The sequence below is a fragment of the Nesoenas mayeri genome (assembly GCF_963082525.1).
Source record: "Nesoenas mayeri genome assembly, chromosome: W".
Taxonomy (NCBI): domain Eukaryota; kingdom Metazoa; phylum Chordata; class Aves; order Columbiformes; family Columbidae; genus Nesoenas; species Nesoenas mayeri.
In genome coordinates, this window is record NC_137553.1 from 5,790,212 (window position 1) to 5,814,254 (window position 24,043).

Genomic DNA, 24,043 nt, shown 5'->3' on the forward strand with positions numbered 1-24,043 from the left:
TTGGTACACATAGCGTACTGTTTAAAACTCTACTGGCTTCGGGTTCTTTTGACTACAGCCTCCAATAAAACAGCGTTTCTGAAATTGAGTATTATTAATGAGACCTACCACCTTTATCCCTGCTTTTTATCTTCTTTTTGGCAGATGCACTTGGAGAAAATACAGGGATGTCTTGGAGTGTGTGCAGTGCCATGATTGTTTGGACAGTACTTGCATATCTGTGCTTGGATCTGCAAATCCGTACATCTGCCTTTTAACTGTGCTGAACTTAATTGTAATAAATGGTCTAGGTTGAGTACCAGCCTGAGGTGGCTTTATTAATTGGCATCTGGACATCAGTGAGGGGACTGTGGATCGTTCTGTGTAGCTGCATCTCCAGCTACTGAAGTTTTTAATTCAGAATTACTGTCACTGCAAGCCAGGATTTTCTGTATTCAGTAAGATGAGGTTGTGCTGTCACAGATTTAACATTAATATGTTGTTTGGCAATGGTAATTTTATCCTGTTCAGCCTTTTCCTGTTCCTTATTTTCATCTGGATGGGTCAGCATCCTTCACAAATACAAGAATTAGTTTTTAGGCTGTGTGTTCCAGTTGAGATGATTCCATTTGTATTTTTGGACTCTTCAATGTGAATATAGCATGTTACTTTAGACTCTTTCAACCCATGTAGTTTATATTTGGTTATTACAGATTTCAATAGGGACTTTGATTCCTCTAATGGGGATATAATACATTAAAACAAGCAATCATATTGCTTACTATGAGTTTGTCCATATTTGTTCTTCATGAGTACCTCAATAATTCATCTGTATTTAAACTGGGACTTGATAGTCCAGTTTTGTAGTAGACTTATAGATATTATTATTCCACGAAGACAATTTTCACTGATGCTGATAACATCATTTGTGATATGTAGCCTAGACAATACAAATACTTTTTGGTTATCTTTGATATTTAGGTTTTTCCTGCATCCACATTTTTCTTGCGTGTGTCACTATTTTCTTTCTTACTCAAGAAAGGCAGTTTTGGCACTTGGTCTCAAAATTATGAAGCATTGCTACAGCTCTTTGCTGTTAAGGTAATTTCTTGCCCAGAGTAGGGTTTTTTGGAACTCAGATTTTCCTGTGAAAGGAAATGATGAAATGGAAGAAGTGAAGGCATGCCATGTACTGTTGCATGCTGATTGCCACATTAAAAATTCTTCTTGCCAGAATTATACAATATCATCCGAGATGCTGCTCCTTATAAGCAGATAAAAAAAATCATATTAAAACGCCAACTCCCACAACCATTTGCACTTATGGAAAAGCTCTGATGGAGGCAGCTTTGATTCCATACGTTAATAATTTATCTGACCCTTCCTTTACTACATTAGTCCTCTGGTCAATACCAACATAGGGATTGCAGGGTAGCAGCTTATCTAGATGTCTGCTAGACTTCAACTTTTCCTTAAAAATCCCTGGGTTGCAAAAAGTAATTGTTATTCCTTGCAAGTATACTTTGAACATTTCTTCTCTAGGAAAGTTTTGTTAGGATATCAAAACACCTGGGAAATTGAGCCAATTTGATTGATGCTTTATATCCCTGAAGTCCCTTATAAATTCGCTTATTTTGTGGGGTCTGCAAAAGCAGCAATCTACTATTCAAGCAGGCTTGCTCTGGGAGTCCTAGAGGCCACAGAACATGGTGATTTGCTAATCCAAGCTAGTGTTGAAAAGATAAAAATATTAGCTTTTGTATAGCTGTCTTCATTTCTGTCAACAGACCAATTGTTTTGAGAACAGCAATGAAAATACTCCTTGGAATGAAAGTGTCTGCTCTGGTGGGAGGAAGTATAATAGCTTTAAGCTTGTATTTTTGAGTATATTTAAGTGCTGTCTACGCAGGAAAGATTTAAGTAGAGCTTGGATGCAGGAGCCAAATTATATTTTGGAAACAATGATGCCTTACCAGTGCTGCAATATACAGTGAGTTCAAAACAAAACAAAAAATCCTGTATGGCTGGAGAATGTTCTAGCTACTTTCTAGCATATATGATCATGTTCCAGGGCCTGGGATTGTTTCCAGACAAGATGTAACATCTGAGTACAGATCTTAGTCCTTGATGGTTCCAAATTCTTTATGGGCTAAGGCGCAGAAGAACTTTTTTTATTACAAGGGATTTGGGACACTTCAGAAAGGTAGATTTAGAAGAGAATGCTTCCTGTTTATTTTGGGGCAATAATTCTGCATTACTATGTTTATGCCTTCTTGTCTCCCTTTTAGATGGTTTTAGTGGTTGTCTAAACATCTTTCAGAATGCAGTCACCTTCTTTCCAGCCACAACCTTTCTGGGATGCATAGGAGTGCCTGCCCTTCCTCTGTCAGGCTATTGCTTGCATATGAATGAACACACTGTGGCTTTTCATGGAAGTGCTGTGTATGAAATACGCTTTTTATGGTTGTGAGGAATTTAATTCTGATTTGGCGTGCGTGTGTGTGAATATTAAGAGCCCTAGTTTATTGTCTGGGTGAAGTGGTAGGACAGTCTTGCATGTTTTAGGCTTTAAAGTGAGCTGGAGAGTGGGGAGACCACTTTATTTTCTAAAATGTTTCATCTAGTGGACAGTAAAAGCTGTGTTGAGCTGACTTTATTGATCACACAGGATGATTTCCTGCATCAGTGTTTGATTGTGGATTATTGGAGTTGGTGGATAGTCCTAGTGTAGATGAACCAGTAAAACACTGATATTAATCCCAGCACTAAGCAAACGTACATCCTGGAAGACAACGTCATGTAAGCTGCTGAATATTGGAGCAATTTTGCTGTAACTGATCACTTTTCCTGTTCTTCCTGGCCTGCCCTCCCTCCATGGTGTCCTGAGTTTCATTGTGACCTATGGCTCTGTCGTATCTGTCAGGATCCTGTTTGTGTCTTCGTAGGTTATGGAATATGCTGTCAGCTTTGATAATTTGAATATTTATAAAGAGATTAGCAATATAAAATACTGTTTCTGTTCATTGTGCATGCTCAAGGACTAGGAAATTTTACTTTTGTGTGTGTTGTGGAGCAAACGCGTGGCACGTCATGCTCACACCAGTGATGCGCCCCACAATTTTGGGAATGTGGAGTCTCAGCTTTGGAACACAGCTTTGTACAAAGGATCCATTTTTAAAAAGTAGTAAGCTGTTGGAGCTGACTGTGCCAATTAATATGCAGCAGGCTTTGTGTCTGCTGATTGTTCTTCTAATTTAATGTGCATGATGATCTGTCTTCCCAGAAGTAGCAGTATGTATTTAAGGACACGGTTCAGTGCGGGGTGGTGTCCCACAAGCTGCCCCGTGTGTCTTCAGAGCAACTATTTCAGTCTTTAAGCAGCTTCTGGCAGCCCAATGTCCTGGAGGCATCTCAGGAATATGAAGAAGAGAGGTTTGTAGGCTTTACCGATAGTCAGTATTCTTCTTCTGCCCACTTGGTTTCCGGAGAGCCGCGATGCTGCCTGTGTCCGAGATGGATGTATCTTGTCCAGGACAGTCGACTTCTTTGAAGAGCTGGATGTATGTCAGAGAATGGTCCTCTCTGCAGCTCCCTTCTAGACAAAAAGTCATCTACTGCAAGATTTTACCTCTGTCTTTAATCAGTAAAATGTCAAAAGGCATATTTTATTTAATGTTTTTGGCTGTTGCCAAAAATGATGCTCTCAGTCCTGCTTTGTAGTGCTTGCATAGCTCCACAGTGAACAGAAAAACTGATCTGGTTGAAAAATAACTTTCAAAATGTTAATTTTCAGCCACGTTCTATGGTCAGACAGCCAGTTCATTGCTTTGGGTTGCTGCTCAATTGGATGAACACTTCAGCCTCCCTGTGATGGCATTAGAAATGAAGCACGTGGGACAGGGTGGGAAGGGGACAAGAACCATTCAGTCCCTTTTTTAGTAGCTCACACTTTTTATTGAAGTCACCATGGAATTGAGGTGGTTGTCAGCCCTGAAAGTGGTTTTAACTACAGTGCTGTGCTCTCTGCTCTTTTGTTTCATAATACTAATTAATTTTCACTGTGTAGGGGTGTGAAATTGAGAATACCTGCTACATTTTTCTTCCCTTGACCACTCAATCCAAATTTGTGAATCTATCAGCTAAGCTTAGTAGCTTAAATTTAAATAGCAAAACCTGTATTTTAAATCAGGAGTTGGGTGAACTTGCATTCTTTTTGTTTTGACTTTTTGGAGCTGTTAAAGGTAATGTAGCAGCCAAACTTCAGGTTTTGTAAGTAGGGAGTGGAGTTCTAAGTTGCTTGTGAACCAAATTATCTTCCTTTCTGAATTGTGTTACTTATGTAAAATAAACTGTCGGTCTTCAGTGGTCACAGAGCAAGTCTATGATAGAGCTGAGCTTAATTTCTGCTTCTGAAAATATGCTGTCCATTTACAAGACCATGCTGTTTTCTTGCTTTGTCTGAATCTACTGCTGCTTTTAGTTTGTGTTTATGCCCTGAGGCTCCTTTTTCTTTCCTATTGTGATCTTGTCATTCAACCAGTTTGGTCAAGAATTAGTTGTCTCTCCTCCTGCTTGATTTAGCAATTAAGATTTGTTATTCTATGGTTAAGTTTTAAAATTCTATACTGTAAAACTCCGTTAAACACTCTGTTTTGTGTACAGTGGAAAATAATAATTGGTTCTTTAATCAAGGAGAGTATAGGAAACTTTGAGAAGTGTCAGCTACAATGTTCTTTTCTTCAGAGTCTGAATTCTACTGTTTTGGGAAAAGCAGCAAATTAGTATGTGCATGGAGAAATTCGATTAATGCTGAAGTGGATGTACTGAAAGTTAGATTGTGATGTTTGGTTTCAGATACACGTGGCCTTTGTTTGAAGTCTTATAGAAGCTTATGTTTAAAAACAAACAAAAAACAACCCAGAAACTACCCTTTAAAATCAAATTTTGTTAAGAGCTAGGCTGAGGAAGTTTTGCCTGTTTTAAGGAACATTACAACTGTATTGACTACTTAAAAAACAGAGAACTTGTTCACCTTTTAAAAACATTATCATTTACCTTGAATCATGTGTTCCATTTTGATAACCTCCTTCATATAGAAAATATAGCATGAGATGTCAATTCAAATGCAGGTCTAACAGTGCTCTATCTTCTATGTGAAAGGAAGTATTCTGTACGTTTTTCCATGTTTGACATCATGGTGTTTTGAATAACCATGTTCCATATTCATATCAATTTTTTGTTTTTGTTTTCAATTTATGCACAGCACTTGCTCTGAAATTTGGGGACTGAGTACACCAAACACGATAGATCAGTGGGATACAACAGGCCTTTACAGCTTCTCTGAACAAACCAGGTGAATATTCCACCCTCTCTTGCATCGTAGAAATCTTGTGGGAGGGATTGGCTTTGGAGGGTCTCTAAGGGGATGCTTTAGCTGTAAAAAATAGACTAAAATGCTTCCTTGGCCTCTCATGCTATAGCATTTTAAAACATTTGCTTGCCAGTGTAGAACTCTGAGTGTTCTCAGCTGATGTTTTGACCAATGAAACTCTAATCCTGGAATATTCCTTTCACACCAGTGCTGTTGAAAGAATAGGAAGACTTGTTAAATGCAAGCTCTAACGTGATTTGATATTCATATTAATGAAGTTGGGATATTTAATTCTTTAGACCTAATCTTACAAAGTGTTTAAACTGCTTTGTATGCCACAAGCTTTCAGTTAAATCTTGCTAATTGGCTCAGATACGAGCTACTAAAGAATCGTTTGTAAATTCTTCAGTAGTTAATAGTGGGCAAATTATAAACAGGGTCTTTTTTTTTTTTTTTTTTTGTCACATTACTTGATTTGTGTATTGAGGTTTGTCTCCCATCCCATAACAATCATAAACATCTGCATTTGTGTAAGCATATGCAGTCTGTCTTTAAAATTAGCAGAATGTTTTCAGCTGGTAGCAAGGCAGATGAAGTCAAGAAGATAAACTCTCTGGCCCTTACAAGATGTGTATTCACACTTTTGCATTACAGTTATACTGCCACGTGGATCACTTGAGCAGCTGACTGCTTATAGACTTATTTGCAGTCCTGTGGGAATTCTTATGCTTAAACCCATAAAATATCCATGCCACAGCAAAACCTTGAGGTTTAGCAGTGCAAAGGGACTATTAAGTGTGTGACTATATTTTTTTAACAACCGTCTTCTGCATTTTAAAAACATAAGTATGAAACAATCATCCTAAATACTTCGTTGGAGGTAAAGTGGCTTTTAATGAACTCTAAATTCACTGGCAATAATTTGAGCAGCTCAAAAATAAGTTAAAGGCACTGCTTGATACCATCATTTTTATCACATTTGAAGCCTTTCAACAAGAATATATATAAATGTTGCTAACAGTGCCATTCCACTGAAATCTGAGAATAAATAAACTACCCATCCCATGCGTGTACGCTGTTGCTTGAGTGATTTAAAAGGCAGCATGCAGTCTGTAAATACTTATCCAAATCTTTCCCCTATAGATCTCTTGATGGCCGCCTACAGGTATCTCACCGTAAAGGATTACCGCATGTTATTTACTGTCGTTTGTGGCGCTGGCCAGATCTTCACAGTCACCATGAACTTAAAGCAATTGAAAACTGTGAATATGCTTTTAATCTTAAAAAGGATGAAGTCTGTGTGAACCCTTACCACTACCAGAGAGTGGAGACGCCAGGTAGGAAGAATTCTGACTTTCTATAGCAGCATCTGTTACGTATTTGTTCAGCATAATGTTTTAAATGAAAAATAGAGAAAGATGATGCTTTTTCTTGCCAGAAGATTCTTAGAGATGCAGCTTTTGAGAAGCTTTTAATAGTAAAAATACTGAAAAATCTTTACAAATGTGGTTGAATACCCCTGATAAATACTTCCAGTACCACTAGCAGTTTCTAGCTGGTTAAGTACAGTCTGGACTAAACCTTTACTAATGTGGAGTAGTCTCACTCAAGAGATACCTCAGGAATCTGATTCTTCTAGGAACTAGCAATACAATAGCAGTATTAGTAGTACTGAGAGAATTTCAAAATGTATGAAGAAATTGTTAAATGGTTTTGGGTTTTTTTGTTTGTTTGGGTTTTTTTTTTCCTCTTGGCGTATATTTTGAGGGTCTTACTAATGCTTTGAATTTTGCTTTTCCAGTCTTGCCTCCCGTACTAGTGCCACGGCACACTGAGATCCTAACTGAGCTTCCGCCTCTCGATGACTATACTCATTCCATTCCCGAAAACACTAACTTTCCAGCTGGAATTGAACCACAGAGTAATTACATACCAGGTATTTTCTTAACTCCCACTGTAAACAGTACACTCAACACTGTGCCACTGGAACAAAGATGGTGATTTAATCCTCCTAAGTGATCAAACTAATTGAAAGATGCACCAATAAATTAAATCTAGGTTGATTTTGTGTATTTATTCCAATGGAAGTACTTGAACACTCACTGTTTGCAGAACATGATCCTGTGTGAAACCATATTGCTGTGGTTTCACAATAGCTTACTTGGTTTCAGTAGCTTATTTAAGATTCAAAATGCTAATAAGTACAAAGTAGACCTTCACCTTGTGCTTTAATCCTGTTTTACAAACATATAGGGCCTGCCAAATGCTGTTTATTGGAGATTGAGTAGTAAACTGCTTCTCAATTTCACTATGTGGAGAAAACTTAGTTGCAAAACAGTGATTTAAAAAGTGTTTTGTTCTGTCGTTTACAGTTGATCAAGGTCTGCTTTATGGATTTGTTATTATGGTTTGCCTATATTTTTGCCTTTTAATATGAAAGAAAAACCCAACCATGTTGAATGCTTAAAGAATTCCTCTTCCCCACCCCAAAACAAATACTGCTACAGTGCACCCAAAAGCCTGTACCCTTGTTGGAACATAAAATCAATGACTTTTGTTTCCTGCCCAACTTCCTTTTTCCTATCTCTTCAGGAAGTTACCTGGAGTGTAAAACCAAGCAAAGCTGAAGTTTTCTCAAAAATGTTTAACACAGCTCTGTTACAAACAAGCTGAAAATAAGAATAAGACAACTGCCTTGAAACTAAATTATATACAACGTACAAGTTGTATCTACGTGTCTTAAACAGAATTTTGCTTGTGTTTTCTTTACATGTATCCAAGAATTGAAATGGCACCAAAAATTTCAATTAATTTGATTTCTTCTATTTAATTTATGCCATATTTGTTGCCAGCAGATCTTTAAAGAGCAATTTCAGGTGCTAGAAGTTGGTGTTGTTTTCTTCACTTATGTATACTTTTTTGACTCAAACAGAGGGCTTTTGATAGCATTTGCAAGCAGCTTACTGGAAAGCCACCATTTGAAAAAAAATGAGATAAAGCAACTGGGTAGTTATTTGGAGGAAGTTTCTTCAAGGTGATTGTGGATGTTCACAAAATCTCCAAATATTTATGCAGCTAAGTACACCTTGCCTCCTTTTCTTTGTCACCGACACACTCATGGTGTATTCATATCATGACATCTTGCTTTATTTGACCTTGCTAACAAAATCTTGAATATTTAGCTATGTTCTGCTAAGCCTTGTGTCTTGACAGCCTGCTTCAGAGATCCATTAGCTTTAGGCTAGACTTAACAGCCATCATAGTTTTGCACCGTAAAACTATCTCCATACTTGGTCTACAGAGAGGTTGGTTTCATGTAAAGCAGGAAAGAAGATTGTGAAGGTGCAGCATGGCTTTTGGGGCTGTTTGTTCTCTTTCGGGTTATGGATGCACTGAACTGCAATATTCAGACTTTTGGCAGCATTCAAACTCCACTAAGAATTTTTAAAGCTGCAATTGAGCATTGATTTCTAGCTGTGGTGGTGCTCAACCTCTGGTCTTAAAACTATTAATAGTACTAGGTGGAGGAAATATCTGTTCAGACAGACACTAGATATGGAACAATAATATGTACTAAAGAGCCGAGATTAGCAACTGGAAATAGGAGGCGTAAGTTGGGTTGGAAATGATTATTGACCTTTTAACCACGGCTGTGGGCTTAACTATAATGAATTATTTGGAGATGGGTGGAGTCCACTTTATCACAAATTCTATTAAAATGTTCAAAACAAGCATGATTTTGTCATCTGGCTTCTTGCTAATAAAGATTTCCCTTAATCTTCCTTTAAAATTCTCACTTCAATTTTGTCACATCTGTATTTAGCACGCTAGTTTTATAGAATGAACCAAAGATATAATTCTTTTGATTAATTTTTATTTAATCAACTGACTTGATTCAGTTTCGTCTTGCTGATTTCCTTCTGATCTTACAATATTGCTGTAAATCTCAGATATGATATTGGATATAATTGGATTTTAATTCTTAAGCAAAACACTTCAAATTTTTGCCATTTGGTAATGCATTTAATCTCTCAGATGTCTCAGAGACAATTCTAATGCAATTTAGAGATAGTTTAGCTTCAAACACTTTCACTAAAGAAATCCAGGTTTTGCCTTTAAAATATAGGAAAAGACATTTGCCCATTTCAAAGAAAATTATTTCCTGAAAGGCAGTTGGTTAACTCATTACCTGGATTACAAAGTACATTTTGCATGGAGAAAAGGAACAACCATACTCTCCTGGGTTTTGAAGATATTTCTGTGGAATTAGACACAGTTTCTAGTATCAGAATGCTTCCAAATTGTTATTGAGTTTACTTTGGTCTATGAAACTTCATCTTTAAAGAAAACTAGTTAAAAGAGTAGATGATTGTTTTAATAGAGCTTAGAAGTAATAATAATTATAATATACCTTGTATAGTGTAACTAGTTAAATAATATAGTTATCACTAATGAGTGAAATCAACTGTTGGGTATGGAAGAAAAATGGATTTGGGGACTGAACTGAAAAATAACCTTTAAATCTAGCAACTTCTATAAGGTGTGGGAGGGTATCTGATCTGATGGTTAGTCTACATAAAGGCTCCCTTTGTTTTTTTTGTTTTTGTTTTGTTTTTTTTAAAGTCACCAGATTTTTTTTTTTTTTAATTTGTAATTCTCCTAAATGTGAAAGCTGTTGATCACAATTGCAAAATTGTTACTCATTGTAGTGAAAGTATCTTGTATTAAATGGAACAAACAAGGGTTATGTGTTAATTATTTAACATATTTGAGCAATTGACTGGCAGACAAGAGATGCTACATTTTCCATAGGCAATAAGGCAGGTAATGGGTTTGAAGTCCTGCTGGAAGGCCAAAAGGGACAGCAAAATAAAATTTTAATTCAATATTCAGGTATATGGAGCTTGTGAAGGCTTGAGGACAAAACCCCCAAATGCTAAATGTTACACATTTCCCCAGTCATTGAACCAATAGGTGGATTTTTTTTTTTTTTTTTTTTTGACAGAAACACCGCCTCCAGGATATATCAGTGAAGATGGAGAAACAAGTGACCAGCAGTTGAACCAAAGCATGGATACAGGTAACATTTATTTTTCACTACTTTCAAGGTTTGGGCATTAATTCGGCCCAAACAATGATGTCAGTAGCTTTCTATAAAATCTGGTTGGTTTTATTTAAAAATATCACTTGCAGTCTTTTGTGAACCAAATAATTTTTTGCGAGGGGAATGCTTTTCTGTGCCATATTAAGTACATTTGGTTTTGTAACAAAAGCATACAGGTCTAATTAAAGTCCTCATCAGAAAGCCTTAAAATAGATTTTAATAGCTGAGTGGTTTCAACCTACCCCTGGCTTCACCTTCTGGAAACAGATTCATTGAAGCAAAATATCTGGTGGCCTAAAGTGACAGAAATTCTGCATTTCGAGAACCTCTTAACTCTGACAACCTTATTGCTTTGGCCACGTTTCAAATTAATTCTTGAATGAAAGTGTTTCTAGTTAATCTGGTTGGCCTTAGAGTCGGACAAAGCACATTTAATATGTTGGATAAGAACCTCCTATGTGCTGGGAGACTTGAATGTCTGTTTGGTTTAGCTAATGTTAGCAACCCTTTTCAGTTAAATTGGAATCACTGCACTAATTTCTGTAAGAACTGCAATATTTTCCCCCTGTGTGTGTGACAAGAGGTACCTTAATTAAAAGAGCCTGGCATCAGCAGTCATTGTAGAAATGTTTCTGTGCAAAGCCTCTCAATATTTTCAGTGCAAAAAATGTGTTGGAGAGTTCATGGGGTTTTTTTGAGGTTTTTTTCCTTCCTTCCTTCCTGGATAGAATAATTTCCTCAAATGAGGAAATAAATCCAATTTGTTCTTTTCTAGAGATAAACCCTCTCCTTTGAGAACAGAGAGGTAATATCTTAATTGTCTCAGCCACTTTTTCTTAGCTGCTTTTTTTTCACTGAATTTGGGAAGAAGTCACTAATTTCTCACTGGAGAAGTGCATAAATAAAGTTACGTTCACAGAGGGTGCATGAAGTGAGAGCTCTGCCAAAATACAATGCAATTATGTTAATCGAGTTTTTATGAGGAGGGGTAGATTCCCAGGAGTCTGGAACATTAAATGCAATCTTAATTCAGAATAAGCATGTGATATGCTGGAAAACTGGTTGTAGAATTTCTGAGATTTCTTATTGCATAGAATTTTAATGTAAAACTGTGTCTAGATAATGGTTATACCTACCTACCTGAAATAATGAGAATTATTTGCTCTGAAACAATCCGTGTTGCTTCAACAGGATCTCCAGCAGAGCTGTCTCCTAGTACTCTCTCCCCAGTTAATCATAGCCTGGGTAAGCTGGAAATACTTTTGTTTCTGTGTGTGATGACTCTTCTTTATATATGTAATTACATTAAAAATGAAAATGTACTTCAAAAAAATAAGCGCTATATTAGGAGGAGACTATTGGGTTGGCTTCCTCATGATAAAAATAATAGGGCTGGCTTAATAGCTTGTTAAGAACTATTTTTGTAACTATTGAGCTTCTAGCAAAGAGAAAGAATAATATAGTGGTGTGTGCAGGAATAGTATTTATACAATAAATATTTTAAAGGATGTTAGCCTATCCTTTGTGGTTCAGTGTTAGGTAGTTTAATCTTTTCTTTGACGTTGCCAAAATGTTTGAGAGTTATAGAAAGGCAACAAAAATGTCTCCACGTCTGGCACTCACAATAACGTCGGCTTAATCATTTTGTCGAGCAAAATGCAAGCACTGAACTACATGAGCTGTGGTCAGATTAGCTCATCCTTTCTTCTCCCCCTCCTTCCCTTGTGTAGAATCTTGAATTCCATTCTGTTTACTGGGGTAGGTAAAAATGACAGCGAGCAAAACATAATTGGAGTAGTTTGAGGAAGAGACGAAGAGCAGGGCAGATTTCAGCTTCAAATTCTGTGTTAATCTTGTTTTTCAATTTTATTTTATTTTTTTTAGACTTGCAACCAGTTACTTACTCAGAGCCTGCGTTTTGGTGTTCGATCGCATATTATGAATTGAATCAAAGAGTGGGAGAAACCTTCCATGCATCACAGCCTTCCCTGACTGTAGATGGCTTTACAGATCCATCAAATTCTGAACGATTTTGCCTAGGTCTGCTTTCCAACGTAAACAGAAATGCTACAGTGGAAATGACAAGGCGACACATAGGTAAAAATCTCTCATTTTTAAATGTTTTATTTCGTTTTAGCCATTAAATGATCTGGAATCATCCAGGTAGGATGAACAGATCTGTGTGTTTGTATCCTTGTGGAATTTCTTTCTCTCAAACCAAATCATCCCGAAGGGCAGGTTTTTGGCTTTCAGGCTCCTTGTTGGCCTGCTCTGCTTTGGATAGCATTTATAGTCTGAGTTGATTATAATTGAAATTTAAGCTTTAAAATTATTCACGTTTCTTAGTTTATTCCAATATACAAAATGCAGAACGGACATTGATAGTCCTTAATTTAAACTTAAATTATTTTCTGAAATGGGAAAAGCTGCCATTGAGATAACATGTGATCAAGATTTTCTTTGTAAACTGTTTTCCACAATGCAGCATCTTGGCTTTAAGTTTTTCAATAAATTACTTTTTTCCCCCCCTTTTTTTTTTTTTGGATTCTTTTAGCAACATTCGCAAGTTTTTTTTTGTTTTCACTTTTAGTAAAAATGTTTAACCTCTTTAGTAGAACCTTCTGACTCCCTCTATGCCAAATCCAAATGTTTGTTTAGTGAAACTTTAGATATGCAGACACTCAGGCTATGCCTGTGATGAGTGATCAAAATAGTCTTGTTGAAGAAAAGCAAAAATATAAGGAGCTTTCACTGTTGTATAGATTAGCTCACATTTTGTTTGAAAACTAGTTTTAAAGAAAAAGAAGAGAAACTGTGACCTTTAAAGGACCCATTCATTATTAATAGTTTTCTTTGCAGATTAATTGCACATTATTTCTCTTGTGCTAGAAATAACTCATACAGATTTTTTTTTTTCTACTCAGAGAGAGAGAGAACAAGATTACAATTTAAGAGTGAACAACAGGATTTCTTATGGGTATTTTTTTGTGATAGGGCTAAATGAAGTCCTGTTGGTTTTGTCCACATAGTGGGTTGTGAAATACTGTGGGTACTGTGGGCGTGTGTAAGCTGAGAGTGTTGAAGTGATATACTTGCGTTTTCCTTTTTTTTTTTTTTTTTTTTCCCATAGTGGCCTGTGCTGCTTCACATACAACAATTTAATATTAGCACAAGTTTTAATTCTGTTGGATCTCATCTTTTTTATTTCCTTTTTGGTATTTCTTTAAGTGAAAAAGTTATTTGTCATTACATGGCTATTAGTCATTATTACATGGCTAGAAAATTCTATCTCACCCTTGACCAAAAATGATTCTGCTTCTCCTTTAAATATTGTGTGTTCTTGGGAGAAAAATGCAAGTTAGTTGTGTTCTGCTTCTACTACAGCTGTCAGCCCAGCAGTATGATCCTGTAGATAATTTCTGTTTCTGTTGTAAAGAGAAACTTTGGCCTTCTCTGAAACAAAATACTCCCTTGTTTGTTAATCTGCAAGAGTTCCTTTGAATTTTACTACAGGAAGGGGAGTACGTCTCTATTACATCGGTGGAGAAGTTTTTGCCGAGTGCCTAAGCGATAGCGCGATTTTTGTTCAGAGCCCCAACTGTAATCAAAGATATGGCTGGCATCCTGCAACTGTGTGCAAAATTCCACCAGGTTAGTAGCCTACAAAAGGTCTCACATAAAATTATCCAGTGAATATATTAATTTGCTTTCCTTTGGATAGTTCCTTCATAGTTTCTTCATAGTTTTGAGCTTCTCTGTAGCAAACACAAGTAATCATTGATTGTACCCTTTTGACTTTTTTTTTGTTTATAGGATGCAATCTAAAAATCTTCAATAACCAAGAATTTGCTGCTCTTCTGGCTCAATCTGTGAATCAGGGTTTTGAAGCAGTTTATCAGCTTACTAGAATGTGTACCATAAGAATGAGTTTTGTTAAAGGATGGGGAGCTGAATACAGGTAAGAAAACCTTTGTTTTTAAACTTGAAAGTCAGTTGTTTTTCTTCCTTCACTGATATGCTTATTTCTGTGTGGCTTCAAAGCCAAACGTACAGGCTTCTTACTGCTACTGTAGATATGTTGTCTGCAAGTTAAACCCATATTTTCCTTTTTCTCCCCCTTCTAAGTCATGAAGACCAGTAAACTGATCTTATCATTGTATTGAAGTCAGCTGTTGAGCAAGGAATATCGTCAAAATTTTGTTTACTTGCTCAGTCCTGCTCACTTGCTTTTTGTGGTGAAAGCACTGACAACATCTAGCAGTTGCACAGTTTGTGGTATGAGATTATTTGTTGTTTATTAGATGTACAGTTGTTTTGGTCTCTGTCCTGTTCTATATGGAGTATAATGAATCCATTAGGTTGTGGTGTGTGATAGTACCCGACGGAAAGAATTGGAGTCACTCAGAGTGCATTCTACAGAACAAACCATCTGAAGAACACACATTTAAAGGATATTTTGGAACTTGTAGCAGAAAAAAATTTTGCAGGAGTAAGATGACTGTAAAACTGCTAAAAACAGCTTCTTGAGCAGAAAAAATTTGCTTTTGAATAAATTCTAATTGTATTCTCTGGTAGCATAAACTAAAAACTATAGTAGAGGAATATGCCTGGTTTTAGTGTAGTTTGGGAGTTTGGGGAGAAAAAGCATTGACTTGTAACTGAGCAATATTAAAGATTTCATTATTTTGAAGAGCTAGAGATGTGGTTTTAAATAAAACTCTCAAACCTCTCTAGAAATTGTCCTCTGAAAGAAGTCTTGACATATACCCTATTTCCATTCAAAATTATTTTTTTTAAATCTGTATCATTTCTGAAGTTGAATAATGGCATGTAGATTCCACTGTAAATCCTGGGATTTTGATTCTTTTATCTGCTCTTGCAATATATACATGTAAATACTAGCGTCAGTACATGGGGGAGGCTTCTCGTCTAAATGAAGCCAATTTTGTAAAAGCATAATTAGATGAAATGAAAATTTGAGTAATGGAATAAATTGGTACCTCTTTGTGAGAAAGAGGTACACGAGAAAGAATCTGGCTCAAGTTTAAAGAGCTGTTGGATTTGGCCCAAAAGAAATATGTATAAACTTAGACATAATTAAATACAACATTCAAATCGGAACAGAAGAAAGGCTTAATCAGTCAGATTATATAGAGACAGCTTGAAGTGAATGGAGTGTAAGGGGTGGGTTAAAACAGTGTGGGAGGCTTTTGGTGAAGTGATTTCTAAGGAAAATGTTGGTTATTAGTGCATAAACCCTTCAGAGATCATTGGGTTGAAAAAACTCCAGTGAAAACTCCACCAGAACAGCACAGAAACCGATATTACTGACATAATGCTGAACTAGTTTATTTTCATCTCTGTTTAAGATGCTGCTAATAAATTATTGATGCACAAAACTTGTAAGTTATGCCGCAGTTGTGATTAAAGCAAGAAGAGGCTGCTCCTCTGAATGCAACCTTGGATGTAAATGAATGTAGTCAGAATTGTCAAAATAGATCACGAAGCTCTGTAAAACTCCATCATACCTGTTAAAACTTCTGTGCTGAATTATTATGTAAGAAACGTTTCTCATAGAACCAGCTTTGCCAAAGAATTACTTGCATTTTTGGGCATATGTGCATAAATATGGAAAGGTGGTAGATTTTATAAGCTTGGTAGACAAAATGGCTTTTAGCTTTTCACAGAATCACAGAATGTTAGGGATTGGAAGGGACCTCAAAAGATCATCTAGTCCAATCCCCCTGCCGGAGCAGGAACACCTAGATGAGGTTACACAGGAAGGCGTCCAGGCGGGTTTTGAATGTCTCCAGAGTAGGAGACTCCACAACCCCCCTGGGCAGCCTGTTCTAGTGCTCTGTCACCCTCACTGAGAAGAAGTTTCTTCTCGAATTTAAGTGGAACCTCCTGTGTTCCACTTTGTACCCATTGCCCCTTGTCTTATCATTAGTTGTCACCAAGAAGAGCCTGGCTCCATCCTTGTGACACTCACCCTTTATATATTTGTAAACATTAATGAGGTCACTCCTCAGTCTCCTCTTCTCCAAGCTAAAGAGACCCAGCTCCCTCAGCCTTTCCTCATAAGGGAGATGTTCCACTCCCTTAATGGTCTTTGTTGCCCTGCGCTGGACTCTTCCCAGCAGTTCCCTGTCCTTCTTGAACTGAGGGGCCCAGAACTGGACACAATATTCCAGGTGTGGTCTCACCAGGGCAGAGTAGAGGGGAAGGGAGAACCTCTCTCGACCTACTAACCACCCCCCTTCTAATACACTCCAGGATGCCATTGGCCTTCCTGGCCACAAGGGCAGAGTGCTGGCTTGTGGTCATCCTGTTGTTCACCAGGACCCCCAGGTTCCTTTCCCCCACACTGCTCTCTAATAGGTCATTCCCCAACCTACACTTGCCGTTGTTATATTTCATTAAATTTTTCCCCGCCCATCTCTCCAGCCTGTCCAGGTCTCTCTGGATGGCAGCACAGCCTTCTGGCATATCAGCCACTCCTCCCAGTTTGGTGTCATCAACAAACTTGCTGATAGTACACTCTATTCCCTCATCCAAATCATTGATTAATATATTGAATAATACAGGCCCTAGTACTGACCCTTGAGGCACTCCACTAGATACAGGCCTCCAACTAGACTGCGCCCCATTGACCACGACTCTCTGGCTTCTTTCCTTCAGCCAGTTCACACTCCACCTCACTACTCAATTGTCCAGACTGCATTCCCTCAGTTTACCTCTAAGGATGCTGTGGGAGACTGTGTCAAATGCCTTACTCAAGTCAAGGTAGACCATGTCCACCGCTCTGCCATCATCCCTCCATCTTGTTATGTCCTCATAAAAGTCAATGAGGTTGGTCAAGCACGACTTCCCCTTGGTGAAGCCATGTTGACTGCCTCTAATGACCCTCTTATCCCTGATATGCCTTGAGATGGCACCAAGGAGAAGTTGTTCCATCAGTTTCCCAGGGATGGAGGTGACGCTGACCGGTCCAGAGTTACCCGGGTCCTCCTTCCTTCCCTTTTTGAAGACTGGAGTGACATTTGCTTTCCTCCAGTCCTCAGGCACCTCTCCCGTTTCCCAAGACTTGGCAAAGATGATGGAGAGCAGTCTAGCAATGACCTCAGCCAGCTCCCTCAGCACCCAGGGGTGCATCCCATCCAGACCCATGGATTTATGGATGTCCAGGTTGCCTAACTGCTCCCTAACCCAGTCTTCATCAACCGAGGCAAACTCCTCCATTGTCCTGCCTTCCTCTGGGGCCTCAGGGGTACAGGGCTCCTCAGGACAGCCTCCGTCAGAGTAGGCATTCAGTAACTCTGCCTTCTCTGTATCTTCTGTTACCAGGGCACCTACCTCATTCGTCAGTGGGCCTACATTGCCTCTGGTGTTAGTTTTATTTGCCATGTATTTGAAAAAGCTCTTTCTGTTGTCATGATGGTGGTAAAAGCTCATATCAGCAGATAAGTGTTGACGTTAACACATGAACTATCCAGGTTGAGGATCGTCTTTTGAAAAAACTTAAGCAGATGTAATTATAGCAAAGAGATTTAGCGATACATGAACTGGAAATTCACAAGTAGAAGCAGCTGAATTTTAGCTTTGACACTCTCCTAAGTGACTGTTGCTATTTTAGCAACTTTTACCGGTGTAGCACAAAGCCAAGGTTGTTGAACAGATCCAGGTAGAGAATTTTGAGTAAATGTGTTGTGGAACACGTCAGAGGGGAGTTGACAGTGGTGGAATAATGAGCTTCCTTCTTTGGGAGAGGATTCGGGGCTAAATGGAATTATATTTCCTGTGGTTTAGATTATCCTTTTATTGGATCACTTTGTTTGGCATAGGTATTCGGGGCGAGGATAACAATGTTTTTTAGAGCGAGCACAGACCCTTGCCGCTTTCTTCTCCTAGAAAAATGTGAAACCACAGAAAACTTTTGAAATCCATCCTTTGAAATCCATCCTATGAATCTTTCTGCCATTTCAGATCCTCTGTTTAGGTAAAGAGATTTCCTTCAAGCCAAGGGTTGCAGTGCCAACAGTAAAAATGTGTCTGACTAATCTGCTGCCTTGAAATCTTAACGCCTCCTTGCTTTGGCTTTGGGATAGCTAGAATTATTTGGAAAAAAATGGCTTAGCAACACTAGTCTTGCCAATCTTGTTTGGGAAATCTCCCATGCTTGGAATGGATACAGTGAAATAACAGGATTTCTCAGGCAAGAGGATGGCCAATACTGATTTCTTTATTTTGGAGATGAGCAGGAAGATTGTTTTGAATAAGAGGTCTCTGAAACAAAGGTATATGGCAAAGTGAGTAAAGCTTGAGGGTTGACAGCTATAAAGCTTTACTGAGGCTTTCTATATGGTGTTTAATTAATGGCTTCTGTGGTGGAAAATTATGGGTAAGTTTATATAGAAGACAAGAGAAACACAATTTTTACTTGAAATGTTTGAGGATTACAAAATTCAAAACCTGCTATGCATGCAAGGCCCTTCGAAGGCTGTGATGCAGCTGCAAACAGATATCTCTTGTTGTTGTTTCTCTTTTTTCTTTTTGTTATTTAAACTTTTTCTTTTCCCCTTCTCCTCTCCCTTCTCCTCTCCCTTCTCCTCTCCCTTCTCCTCTCTTCAAAGACTGTCTGAAAAAAACTTAGTAAAACTTATGGTAATGGTTGCAGATTTTTACATTCCTAAGTAGTAGTTATGAATGGAAACATATTTGATTGCATGATGCAGAACTTTATGGCAGCCAAAGCTGCTTGCTGACTTTCCTATTTTTTATTTCCTAGGCGGCAAACAGTAACAAGCACTCCTTGTTGGATTGAACTTCATCTGAACGGACCTCTACAATGGTTGGACAAAGTATTGACTCAGATGGGCTCCCCTTCAGTACGCTGCTCCAGCATGTCATAAAACTCCTTCCTCCCTTACCAGTGGGCTAAATATTGAGTCCAATGAATAGACTTAATATAACAGCTCATCTGTTGTTAGTATTTGTGTGTGGTCCCCATGAACTGTTTACTATCCAAAAAGGTTGATTTTTTTTTTTTTTAAAAAAAAAAAAAAGGAAAAAAGAAAAAAAAAAAAGAAAAACAGCACTTGAGGTCTCATTAATTAAAGCACCTTGTGGATTCTGTTTCCTATACTCTGATACTAGATGAAAATTTAGTGTATAGAAATGCCTTCTTCAAAAATAAGGGACAGTTTTAAAGACTCTTAATGGTGTTTTTATTGGGTACATAATTGAGTGTCCTAATGGTTTATCAATAACATGAATATCTAAGTATATGTACAGGTAATGTATCATGATCTCAAATATCACAGTATCGTGCTGTTCTCTATTTTAGTTCCCATAAATAGTTGTTTGGTTTTTTGATTGGGGCAAATCTCTCATAAAATTCCAAGACTCTACTCCTTTATTCTTTTATATTTTTTTATATAAGCAGGTTTTCGAGTTGTCCTAAACATAAAAGCAGACTTTCCTTGTAGAAAAGCTTAACTTTTTGCTGCCTTCTTAAAGAAAAAGAAAATCCCTCCATTGGAAGGGAAAGAAATATCTTGAGATTCATCTGTGAAATCTTAAGACACATTATATGCTTAATGGGGCCTAAAATGAATTCATATTATAAATTCTGAGTATCCATCACACTAGGAGTCTATTTTTCCCTACCCATCTGAGTTGGTGCATCTGTTGCCAGCAGTATTGCTGGCACTGATGTAATTTAGGACTATTTTTGTACCTTGAATCATTGAAATCAGTGATTTTTTTTCTCATGGAATGAGAATTTACTGTAGCATTTTGGATACTGGATTAAGTAGACAAGGTTATTGGCTTACCCCTTACATCTGTATTTTTTTGTTAATCAGATGCCACTAAAAATCATGGGGTTTTTTAGGTTTTTGGAGTCAAATACCTTGGAAAAAAAATCCTTTCTTTCATATAGGTTTTAAATAGATGCAACTTAACATATTTCAGTAACAGAATTTAAATTTCTGATCGGAGTGGCTTTGTCTAGCTTACTTACATACCAGATCATACGCATTCATTATATCATAATGGGCCTTGTTATTAAAAGTAGTTGCTTCTGCAAAATGTCTAGGATAGTGGTTGCTGAGGTATGACCAGCAAAGGAGGACTTCTAGGTTCTTCGTGACAGTGCATGTTATTGTGAACCCTTGGACACTACAGCTGCACCATATTAAAAATATTCTGAAATATATTCTACAGATAAGTGTGGGTTGGGGAAGGGTTGGGAAACTATAGAAGGGTTATTCTGACTTGAAAAAAAATATACATCTTACTAACATATTACTAACAATCTTGTGATCTAGCTGTCTGTCATTCTTTTGTTATTGTGGCAGTAGTGGGATTGCCTTTGTCTGGTTTTGTATTTTTTTCCTCATTGTTTCATCCATTACACTAGTTCTGTACTTTCTTTGTAAGTACAACTAGTGAGAATTTAGCTTTGAAAACAACAATGTGGCCAGTGTTACAGCTTTTAATCAGTCGACTGAATTGATGATAGCGATGGATATTTTTTATGCTGTAAATGACTAGGGCATAGAAGCAATACCAAAAATCAAGCCTTGAAAAAGTGGGCCAGACACCTTTAAAAAAAGTTGGCAAAGCAGTTACCAGTTTGTGCTAGTTTTACCAGTAGACTAATGTATTGGTAGAACTTGTGAACCTAAGAAATATGCTTCATGCGTGTTGCATTTGCCTAACATGTGAATACACTAATAAAAGTTTTAATTCTCATGATAGTTGGGTTTTTTCTTAATTAATTGCTGTATATATTTTCTGTCGAAGGTTAGGAATCATTATAAAATATAAATGGCACCAGTGTCCTGCATGTTGTGGCTGGAAAGGTATAGTTTAGATGGTAAAATCAGTTCTTATACGTCTGTCATGGAGGTTCTGGATCTGTGTGTGTTTAGTGATAGAATTCTGCTCTAGATCAAGTTTACTAAAACCGTTGCTTTTCTCTACCACAATCCAATTCTGTAGTTTCCGTACTGTGGATTTCTGTACGTGTCCGTTCGGTGACGGCGACGTTACTTACTTTGCCGTGAACATGGTAATAACCTTGACTGGACCCTTTTTTTTTTTGGTGGGCACTTCCAAATAGTGTACAAGGACGCCGCAGACGTTATCTGTGGACCTGTGGTGCTGCCTGCGTGCGAGGCCATCTCGGTCTGTGTAGAATTTGCTTTTTTTTCACTTCTTTTTGTACCACTAAAGTAATCTCTCCCGCTGTTTCTGTTTCAGCCACAGCACAGTAGAACAAGGGAACTTTATCTGCGTTCAAAATATTTGCTTGTCTGTATTTCATTTAAATACCTTTGGCAGTTCTTGACAACTTTAACCTACTCCTGTTTCTTAATCCAGTGCCTGACTTACCCCACTGCTGTTCCACTCTTCAGAATCTGACCAGTGCCTGCTCAAGCATCTTAATGTCTGTGGTACGTAAGGAATGTGTCTTCATCCCTCATCTGCCAGTCAAAGTACCAATGTCCAGAATGCAAGGGAAAAGTGAATTATTTTTTTTTTTGATGAAGCTGTTTTGTTAAATAAAATACTTACCAAGCAGGGAGTAACCAACTGGAGATATTTAACTGTGGGTAGCTAGCTGCTTATCTGTGTCATGAAGCTGGAAAAACTCTCTATACCATTGCCTTTAGTTTGGAGTGGGATTCTGTGTGCATGGGTTCTGATCTCTCTCTTGTCACTAGCCCTGTCTGAGCTTGATTTTTATAGTACTACCAAAGCCAAGTAATCAAAAATCAGGTAAACAGCTGAACCTAAAAATTATTTTTGAGTTGCCTTTTAGCAGCTTGGATGCACTGAGCATCCATTCCCCCTCCAAAGAAAAACTTGATTTAGTTTAGAAGTTGTTCCAGGGCTGAGGCTTCAAGAATTATATCGAATGTCTGGACTCCTGCACCTTTAAACTGTGAGAATTGATAGTAGAGTGTTATTTATGTGTATTTCTCCCTTCCTTTTGTGCGTGTTTCTTATTTAGGCAGTAAACTCTGCAACAGGAATTTTCTGCTGTTACTTTGGCATCTTCCACACAGTCCTTTGGCTTCTAAGTGCTGTTATACAAATCCAGAACATGGTGAGAGCTGTGGTGGTTTCTTGTTCTTATTCAGAAGTTGAGACTGATTGCAGGCAAACAGCATAAATAGTTTTAACTTCAGACTCCCTATATAATCAGCAGAGAGAGGTAAAATCTGAATTTGGGGCTCTGAATTCCTCTCTTGCCCAATTTAAATGCATAAAGTACAAATATCTGCCTTAAAATATTCTTGGGTGCCATCAAAGTAGTCAGATGTTTAGGAATAAAATGATAATAAATTAATTTACACAGTGAAAAGCAGAAATCACAACTGCTGTACTTCACCAAGATTTTTATTTTTATGTGTCCAACCTGATTTTTCATGTTGAAGTGGGCGGGTGTGATGTTTGGGGGTTTGATAATCCTCTGCAGCTCTAAATTGTTGGCACAGTGAACTATGTTTTGTTTTAACCTTCAAACTTGTCATACTTCGTTGTGGTTACAGCTTTTTTTAGCATTGCAAACTGAAATTTTACTGCAGCTGGGTTTCGAGTTAAAATATTGTGAAATACAGGATTTCACTATACTCCACCCACACAGCATTTTACTTGACTATGAAGCAGTGTTCCTTTTATCAAAACAAGTTTGACTATAGCCTAATTTTGGGGACACTGAAGCTGCAATAATAGCTCTGAAGAATACTTCTGTTCTTAGAAGAATCACAGATATTGCAAGGAACACACTAGCTATATCAGAAAGGATGGACCTGCTCAGGGAATTAAATTGCAGCTGGTCTGAAAGTTTATTACTATTAAGAAAACATTAATGAAATGTATGTTTTCCTGACAATGTGGCTAGGAAATAACCATCATAAACTGTGTTAAAGGAGGCTGTTTAAAAATAACCTTCAGTCACATTGGTCCACTTTTCCATCTCTCTTTTGGGTAAAAAATGCTCTAAATAAGGGTGCTCTTTTCTTGGGAAAACACAGCTGATGGAATAAGTTTCTAGAACTAGACTTTCATAGCTACAAAAACAAGAATCTAAGCTTCAAAGCTGAGAAGAGTTTTTGATGTTACATTAACTGTTGCTTCATTACCTGTAATCAGAATTAAATCTAGTTAGTTGGCAGAAGAAAAATGAGTGACAAGAAATGGATATGTAAAAATGTCAGAGCTTGATGCTCATGATCCTTTTCTGCCACGTAGAAAATTTACTCAGGATGGATTCAGTAAAGCCCAGTTGCTTGTTCTGTTCCTTTTGGAATAGAGTCCAAAGTGGCAATGGATAAATATATATTCCAGCCCTACTGTTGTGTGGATATTTTGTTTTGTTTTGTTTTTTATTTTTATTTTAATTTGCAACAGGGGAAGTTGAAACAAAGCTGATTTTTCTGTTAACAGCATCTAGCTATTTGCTCATCTGAAGCTGTATTGAGGTATCATAAAAAATGAATGTATGCCTCATGAATTAATTGAGCTTATGAGCAACGTGTACCTAATGCAGCAAATTCCATTTGATTTTAAAACCG

General features: G+C 37.5%; 1 protein-coding gene across 2 annotated transcripts in view; it reads left to right on the plus strand.

Moving 5' to 3' along the window:
* LOC308051437 (mothers against decapentaplegic homolog 2-like) overlaps window positions 1–19,645 on the plus strand; it is a 70,448-nt gene extending 50,803 nt beyond the window's left edge. The window contains exons 3-11 of one of the 2 annotated variants that reach the window (XM_080361863.1): window positions 5,243–5,332; window positions 6,494–6,687; window positions 7,152–7,286; window positions 10,356–10,430; window positions 11,646–11,699; window positions 12,339–12,551; window positions 13,968–14,105; window positions 14,268–14,412; window positions 19,243–19,645. In XM_080361863.1, coding sequence (XP_080217989.1) covers window positions 5,243–5,332; window positions 6,494–6,687; window positions 7,152–7,286; window positions 10,356–10,430; window positions 11,646–11,699; window positions 12,339–12,551; window positions 13,968–14,105; window positions 14,268–14,412; window positions 19,243–19,366 — 1,168 coding nt within the window. In that variant the 3' untranslated portion in view covers window positions 19,367–19,645. The remainder of the gene's footprint in view (window positions 1–5,242; window positions 5,333–6,493; window positions 6,688–7,151; window positions 7,287–10,355; window positions 10,431–11,645; window positions 11,700–12,338; window positions 12,552–13,967; window positions 14,106–14,267; window positions 14,413–19,242) is intronic. The other variant, XM_080361864.1, reaches the window with a different exon arrangement.
* Window positions 19,646–24,043: the final 4,398 nt, after the last annotated feature.